This window comes from Ascaphus truei, chromosome 16 (assembly GCF_040206685.1).
Source record: "Ascaphus truei isolate aAscTru1 chromosome 16, aAscTru1.hap1, whole genome shotgun sequence".
Classification (NCBI taxonomy): Eukaryota; Metazoa; Chordata; class Amphibia; order Anura; family Ascaphidae; genus Ascaphus; species Ascaphus truei.
Genome location: NC_134498.1, coordinates 37,628,151 through 37,637,074, shown reverse-complemented (window position 1 = coordinate 37,637,074; position 8,924 = coordinate 37,628,151). Strand labels below are relative to the sequence as shown.

The window sequence follows — 8,924 nt, the reverse complement described above, 5'->3', positions numbered from 1 at the left end:
AGTTTTTCCTGTGATAAACCTGGTGCAATTCTTTAGCACAGACTTTGCCCCTGTTTTGCAGCTGGGAGACAGTAAATAATCCCATGTATTGTACAGTATTGTATGTCTTTATTTATATAGCGCCAAAAGAGTACTCAGCTCTTCACAAAGAATACAGTACAGGGAATTATAATAATACATTAAGTGCAGCAACATCAGACAATAGGAAAGGAAATCCCTTCCCCGAAGACCTTACAATCTAAGAGGTATGATGGGAAACTTACATAGTCAGCAGGTGAGGGAATAAGTGTAATATAATGGGACACAAACCCTTTCACAGATGGGACCAGCAACCTTTCTGAAATGTCACCATGAAAATCTAGCAAACAAACTTAATGGGTTTTGAAAAGAAAAAGATATCTTCTACTTGTGGAACCCCAGGGTCCCCCAAAGTTCCTGGTTATCAGCACTGTTCTAAAGAACATAAATGCTATTGCAGCATCCTAGAACATGACAAGTGACCTGCGCACATCTGCTTCCTGCATCGCTGTGTAGTGCAGAGCAATTTGAAGCGTTAGCTCGGCACGCACAAAAAAAAAGGAAGAATGAAGCAGATGCAATCGCGGATGTGGGTAAAGTCTCCCAGCTGCACTGCATACTGTACAATACCGAGCCGTCCTGCCCAGCCATGAACCCCCAGGAGCAAAGCGTCACATGGCTCATCTCCCTGGGAGTTTTAAAGTCACCCAAAAAGAACATCGGTGACCCTGAAGACTTCCTGAAATGTGCTCTCAAGGATGGGGTAGTGCTGTGCAAACTGATGAACCGACTTCGCCCAGGCTCTGTGGATAAGGTAACTGATCTGGCTCATCAACGTGGCTACTTATATTTGTACTAGAACAAGGTGAATTCACTTAATCTCCTGCTCTGTGCATGTTTGTTCGTGCTCAATGACTTCTAAAGAACAGAGGAAACGCCCTGATCCTTTCTTTGTCCACATGATATAGTCATAGCTGTAGCCCATATTGATCATACATAAATGGATGTGTGTCAAAGCAGAAACGGGTGTACTTTCTTGTAATCCCAGATGTTGTGCTGCAACACATGTTAAAAACGGCTGAGCACCGTATTATATGTAGAGCAGTTTATTACTTGGCCAGCGCAGTCATACAATAGCAACAGTCTGGTTTACTGATTGCAAAATATATCCTAAATGTACCATGCAAGGTAAGGGTTTGAAAGACAGCAGACTAGGATTGTGTGCATGCAGTAAAATCACACTGCATGGGCAGTCTGCAACTCATGCAATTGCAACAGGTCACGATAGGTGTCATAACAGGTTAGGTTTGCACCATGGAATTTGTGAAAGGAAAACCACTTCAGGTGGTGACGTGTATAACAATATTTCGGGTATTTGAAATGAGATGATTAACCCCTGGTCACAAAACGGGTTGGGACACATTACCACAGAGACTCTTGTATGCTAATGGATGGCACAAAAAGAGGAAGAACCCCGAGAGCTTGGATATCGTTTCATTAGGCACAGTTACTTTGTATAAATAGACAGTTCCTCTTTATTTCGGAGTATTATTGCCGTGGCATGAGCTCTGCCAGTCCGCTGTCGCTAGCTCCTTCTGTCACAGCGTTGCAAATCCATCCTTTATAACATTCCAATACAGAACGTCCGAACGGATCCATAACATTCCATTACAGAACGTCCGAACGGATCCATAACATTCCATTATAGAACGTCCAAACGGATCCTTAACATTCCATTATAGAACGTCCTCATTGGGACGTCACATCCGGTTGCCTTACAGCACAATCCTGTCTGAATCACGATAGCTGCATGTTACATTTCAGAGATTTTACTATATAGAACAACGTAAGCCACCATCTTTGAACCGGGCAAAAGCTTTAGCATGTTAGTTGCAGAGCGATAGGGAAATGCAGTCAAATTAAATATTAGGATGAACTGCGAGCCAAACGTGACACCGCTCACTATTCCTTTGGCAAAGTCTGTTTCTATTAACGTGCAAACCAGTTTCCATGCACGGGTACCGTGTACAAAATAAATCTTTAATATATACATCTGTTATTAGTTGCATTCAAAAAAAGTATAATTTTACGGCAACTTTTATTAACACTATATTTACAGTTTATGTTACCCCCCCAAATTTGTGGGGTAAAAGTTGTCACATTGTATTCTTTACCCTTAGTTTCAGACATGAATTGCAATCTCTCATAGGTTAGTGTGTTTATGTATCTCTATAGAGAAGTGCTTCACATTACGTGTTTTGTCTTGTTTCCCAAGTGTGCTGGGTCTCCAATCACGCTGGTTGTTTCCGAAGCAGATGATATAAACTGTGCACACATTGGTTATTCGTCTATGACTTGCTGATTGGTCAGGGTTAATTTCCCAGCACAGTTTGCTTTTTCTCTTCCTGTCAGTGAATGTAGACAGTGCTATGCAGCACAGAGGGTGACCTGGCTTTAGTAAATTGTCTTAGATAAGGTCAGTAGTTGTTTATTTACCAAGTGCATCCTATTGCTGTGCAATTAGCCGTCTATTGAAAATATATTGTCCTATAAACATAATTTGATGGTATCTGTAGATCTCCTATCTCAATGTTTTTCAAACAGGGGTTCCTAGGAACCCTTTGATTCCCCCGGGCATCCCTAAAGGGTTCCCTGCAATTTTCAGGTCATTTGAAAATTGGACCAAATACAGAAGAATTTACAATGCATCTGATCTCAGACGCGCTATTAGAGAAGGTTGGGGTTCCTTACAATTAATCTGATCTCAGACGCGCTATTAGAGAGTGTTGGGGTTCCTTACAATGCATCTGATCTCACACACGCTATTAGAGAAGGTTGGGGTTCCTTACAATGCATCTGATCTCAGACGCGCTATTAGAGAGGGTTGGGGTTCCTTACAATGCCACTGATCTCAGACACGCTATTAGAGAGGGTTGGGGTTCCTTACAATGCATCTGATCTCAGACATGCTATTAGAGAGGGTTGGGGATCCTTACAATGCATCTGATCTCAGACGCGCTATTAGAGAGGGTTGGGGTTCCACAGAATTTCACAATATATAATTATAGTGTTTATTGGCAGATACAGGCCATGTGTAAGTATACTGGTTTACAAATCCGTTGTACTTCTGCCATTTATGACTTGTCTACCATAAACTAGTTCAACTTTTGTTTGAGGAAACCTAAGTTGTATTTTGAGATACAATAAAAGCCCTGAGCTGAAGGAGGAAGTAGAAATGAAAAATACATTTTCGATGCAAATACATGAGATTCCTTTTAGCTGCTTATTACAAAGGATTCAGTCACCTGCAATTTACTACTCACAAGAACAGCAGTGTAGATTCTGATGATCAATTTACCTCATTACTAATCGATACACTTCTGCTCCGTTATAAATAAAATCTTAAAATACACATAAAATACCTGCTTTTTATATACTTTTCGTAAGTCTCTGTCCTGAACTGCTTGGGTTGTCACTATATACATCCAACCTCACTCCAGGTTAACAGGGTGATCATAATCCTGGTCAGAATGGCTTTGAGTCTCACTTAACCCCTTCAGTGCCTGGGGGGGAAAGGGGATCTTGCAACCTCTGTGGTTACGGCCCCTCCGGCACCCCCACCTCCCTTAAAAGTCAACGGAAGAAAACGCCAATGAAAGAACAGGGGTGGCCAGCTCCAGTCTCAATGGCTACCAACAGGTCAGGTTTTCTGGATATCCCCGCTTCTGCATAGGTGGTTTAATCAATGTGCTGAAGCAGGGATATCCTTAAAACCTGACCTGTTGGTGGCCCTCGTGGACTGGCGTTGGCCACCCCTGACATAGAGCGTACGTCATAAGGGCCCCCAGACTGCCGCACCCTTCATGGCATACGCTGTACCTATATAGGGCACTGAAGGGGTTAATCCTATCCAAGTTGCTAGCAGAGCAACAAAGGGGATTACAAAACCAAAACAGAATGATGATCACTGACTCAACTGCCCCAGAGTTAGTTGCAGGTATGTTCCTGATTACCCGCTGTTTCATGGACTTGGGATTCTGTATTGTCACTGCTCTTTAGTTTCCCCCTCGCATACAGTTGTTGCAAACACATACTATCAGTAACCAGCATACATTGGCTGCTACAATAACGCCCTGAACTCTGCTGCTGATTTGTCCATCGATCTGGTGAATCTAAAGAAACTAAAAAGTTCACTGTTGCACCCAGGAAGCCCCACAGTTAAATCATATAACTTTTACACTAATCTTTATTACATTTAACATTAATCCTATATCTAAAAATGGTCCATCGATCTGGGAAGATCAAATCGATGCTGGTAAATATCGTGGTCCTATTTTTTTTTTGTTCACATTACTTGCTGTCACTAAAAATACTGAAATAAGACCTATTTCATCTCAATATGATGCAGACAGTTGTGCCTGCGACAATTAGTGTGTGATAGAAAAATGTGCGAGTTTCTCATTGGGTATCACATAGGAGAACCTTGATACGATCAATCACAAGTGTCTATATACCCAGCTCAGAGAGGGCTGGATAGGATTAGGGGAAGGCTGGTATATTTAGGGCAAGGCTTGGCATATTAGGGCTATTATTTATATTGCTACAGGTTAAATAAGCTGAACAATTCCCTTATTTATCCGGCTAGCAGATAAATAGCCGCTACCTACAATCAAAGCCCTCACAATATAGAGTATAGAACTAATGATGGGTAATCCTACTAGTATGGTTAGGTGCTGTAAATACAAATATATAGATGTTGTTGATTATATTTCTTTATTGTGTATGCAGACTTTAAAAAATTATAGTACAGCACCTTGCAGAATTAGGCTGCGTCCATAGAGGGGCAGACTGCGCGGACGCGTCTGCACGCTGAGCGATCAGACTGCCTAAAGGCAGTGATCGCGTCTATACGGCGTGGGGGCGCGGGATATGCGTGGAATCAGTCAAAACTGATTTCTCGGGCGGTCACGTGAGCGGTTAACCCAATGAGGGCGAACCAGCTCCGTGACGTCACTGGCCCGCCCATTCACACGCCCCCCGGACGTCGCGCGTACTAAGGCCAGGGAAAGCACCCGCTTTCCGTCAGCCTCCGCGCGCCTCCGCACGGCTGCATTGTCTATGGACGCAGCCTATGTATATAAACAGCAAATTATTACGCACTGTGGGTATAGGAGCACCAGTCAAAAAGAATATACATTAGCTTAGCCAATCTCTACCCAAAAGAGCATAAATGTTGATGGGTTACAAAGTTACAAAGGCAGTAAATGTGAGTGAATGGTAATAGCACCTTGTAAAATCCTAGCAAGAGATCTCTGCACTGTTAATGAACGTTTTAAGGCAAAGGAAGAGTTGGCTCACCAAGAGATAATTTGATTTTGTGAAACTGATTTGTAAAAACGCTAGGTATTTAAAATCCCGCAGCTCAGTCTGAACTCTTAGGCCCCGGTATCTCCGCTGCAACGCGCGCCCGCGAGATTGGCGGCGCGTGCAGCCGATTCCCTGGTCTGCAGCTCACTGCAGGAAGAGAGACCGGGGGGGGGGGGGAGTGACGGGGGCGCAGCCATGACGTCACCCGGCAGGTTCGCCCTCATTGGCTGAACCGCCGGGGGGCGTGCTGTATCGCTCGACGCGAGTCCTGCTCTCAATTCTATTGAGAGCATGAGCAACTCTCGCCCCAGCGCTGCGGCCCCCCCTCGCAGCGGGCCCGGCGTCATTGAGGGGAGGGCTCTCGTCCCTGCAGCGGACGCTGTAGTAGGCAGCGGGGTCAAGGCCTTAAGCAGCTGCAAAATGTGTCTGCAACTGCATCACAGGTTTCAATGACGTTTTCGCTTTCAAATGCCCATTCTGTATTTTCTTTATTTCAAGAACTCGCTCTTCATGACGTTTTTATTTCGGTGAGGTCGCTGGGAATATTGATATTTAAGATTCAAGGATTTTTAGCCTCCTTATTGACCATTAAAGTAATACTAATTTTATTTATATAGCATTTATTTCCCAATGGGACGACTCAAAGCGCTTCTTCACACATTGAAAGCCAACAGTTCCAAAAAAAATAATAATAAAAGGAACATATTAAAAGCTATATAAAACAAACAGAATATAGAATGGAATGATTAAATGCCAGGTAGTGTGATTCACTCATCAAATGTCTAGAGAAAGAGGCGTGCGTCTGTTTTTAAAGATTTCCAGGGTGGCAGCCTCTTGTACAGTACAGGGCAGAGAGTTTTAAAGGGTAGGCACAGCGTGGTTAAAAGCTTGGGCCCCAAAAGAAGTCAGGGAGATTCTGGGAACTGTTAGGAGTCCTTCACCTGTGGATCGGAGCGAGGGGTGGTGTAGGGCAAGGGTGCTCAACGCCTATCCTCAAGACCACCGCCAACAGGTCAGGTTTTCAGGATATCCCAGCACAGGTGGCTCAATCAGTGGCTCCGTCGAAGACTGAGCCACCTGTGCTGAAGCTGGGATATCCTCAAAACCTGACCTGTTGGGGGCTCTTGAGGACTGGAGTTGAGCACGCCCTGGTGTAGGGCAACCAGGAGCTCTTTCAGGTATTTGGGGCCCTGTACGTAGGGCTTTGGATGTCAGCATACCTACCTTGAAACAATCTTCCAGACAGACAGTGCAGAGAACAGGTGTCATGTGACAAGAACGGGTCGGGTTGCATAACTGCCTGACCACAGCGTTCTGCACCACCTCTGTTTCCGGATGTTCCAGGCGCGAGCGCGCGAAACAGCGTAGGGAGATCCTCTTTGGGAATTAAGTTCTTAACCCTGGCGATGCTGCTCAGATGAAAAGGAAGAGGAGTTGAGTGCGGCTGACAACCTGATGTTTTAATATATGAAGTAAGAGTTGTCAAGGCATTCAAACATTGTTACCTGCCTGAAGTTGAACACAATATATAATAAATTAGTATACAGGCAGTCCTCGTTTTACACCGAATGGCTTATCCAACGCTATGCAATGCATACCTATGTTCATTTTTACAACGCCAAAATGTTTTATCCAACGCACTTACAACGCTTTGCAACGTTATTTATGTGTATATAATATATATTGTATTATATTATACAGGCATACCCCGCATTAACATACGCAATGGGACCGGAGCATGTATGTAAAGTGAAAATGTACTTAAAGTGAAGCACTACCTTTTCCCACTTATCGATGCATGTACTGTACTGCAATCGTTATATACGTGCATAACTGATGTAAATAACGCATTTGTAACAGGCTCTATAGTCTCCCTGCTTGCGCACAGCTTCGGTACAGGTAGGGAGCCGGTATTGCTGTTCAGGATGTGATGACAGGCGCATGCGTGAACTGTCATTTGCCTAATGAGCGATATGTACTTACTCGCGAGTGTACTTAAAGTGAGTGTCCTTAAAGCGGGGTATGCCTGTATAATATATTATGTTTATATTATATATAATACAGTATATACACTATATAATTTATATGTGTGCTGCATATCTTATTGCCTGCGTAAAATATTTGGTGTATTTTAGTGTTAAAAATGCCTTCAGGAACGGATCCTTTAATTTAAACAGTGTTCCTATGGGAAAGTGTGATTCGCTTTATGACGTTTCGCTAGCCAACGCCATTTTGAGTAACGCATTGTGTCGGATAACCGAGGACTGCCTGTATATTGAAGTTTTTTTTTGTTGTCATTTTAAGTTTTGTGCAGAACCCAAGAATGAAGCGGATTGCCTTGAAAATATCAACGAGTTTCTGAAAGCATGTGCTACTCTTCGGATCGAGGTGAGCGTTGTTGTATATACACAGCATATTTATACAGATGTAATTTACCTTGTTTATATAATGCGTGGCGTCAAACTTCAAGTGACCGCCGCCGTTAATGTTGCTGTATAAATTGTATTTGTGAGACTCAAGTGCGTTGATAGTTCACTTTGTATGTGTAAAGTTGTTGAGTTTATGGAGCTGCTTTTTAGATGTTTCACAACGCTATAGTCCAGGGTTCTTAATAATATATAATAATGTTTTTTCTTGTGTAGCTGACAGTGTGCGCAGCGCTGTAGATAGATTGCAAGCTTTACTGCAGGGACTCTATTAATTTTTTTGGGGTGCCTGAGGCATAGGGAAATAAAGTGACTTGCCCAAGGTCACAAGCAGCTGACACCAGGATTTGAACCAGGTCCCCCTGCTTCACACTCGGGGTCATTGTTCTTGGAGTCAGGGCGTTTACTCACAGAGCCGCTCCTTCAACTAGTTGTCCAGAGTGGTCAGATCAGAAAACATTTAGGAACAGTCTATTGTAATGTCATTTTAGATATACTGTATTTAGAAAAGTTTCAGTGTGAAAAATTGCACTCGGCTGCCTAAGCAACTCGTATGAAAGTAGCAGGAGCAGAGCATCTAAGTGCCACATTAAGGCCCTTTGCAGCCTGTCCGTTAAAGAGCCAAGATATAGGCTATAATCCAACATAGTGAGCGCTTGCCTGTTATAAGCGAGGGTTGGGGTTCCTTACAATGCAATAACCTGACTTTATTTTCCAGCGCAATCTGCCTTTTTTTTTTTGTACACCTGCTAACAAATATGCATACGGAACTTTATTGAAAATATGCAAAATATCACTTTATTCAAAGATATATTAGATCTTTTATGTGTTTATTATTTGCATAATTTCCAGCCTTCTCCTACAAAGCAATCTCCTTTTTTGCAGTCATTTTGCATCCGTTCGTCCTTGAGATCTCACCCCACTCTCTTGGCCTTTCCGGAGAGTAAGAATAAGATCGTACTTCTGCTTTTACAGAACACCTCTAAAGATTGCTAGATTGTTTAAATTTTATTTTTAAGCAACAAATTGCTCTTCTCGACTCGCCGGCAGATTTTGCCCTGCACTGTGAAAACTTATTTTCATGATCTTACCACACCATATACTAAAACATGT

At 43.0% G+C, this 8,924-nt stretch overlaps 1 protein-coding gene across 5 annotated transcripts in view; it reads left to right on the top strand.

Moving 5' to 3' along the window:
• Positions 1 to 510: 510 nt before the first annotated feature.
• The window catches only part of ARHGEF6 (Rac/Cdc42 guanine nucleotide exchange factor 6), a 52,971-nt gene continuing 44,557 nt past the window's right edge, over positions 511 to 8,924 (top strand). For 2 of the 5 annotated variants that reach the window (XM_075573231.1, XM_075573230.1), the window contains exons 1-2: positions 511 to 832; positions 7,690 to 7,773. In XM_075573231.1, coding sequence (XP_075429346.1) covers positions 668 to 832; positions 7,690 to 7,773 — 249 coding nt within the window. In that variant the 5' untranslated portion in view covers positions 511 to 667. Of the gene's footprint in view, positions 833 to 2,417; positions 2,495 to 7,689; positions 7,774 to 8,924 lie in introns of those variants that run through there. The other 3 variants (XM_075573233.1, XM_075573234.1, XM_075573235.1) reach the window with 3 other exon arrangements.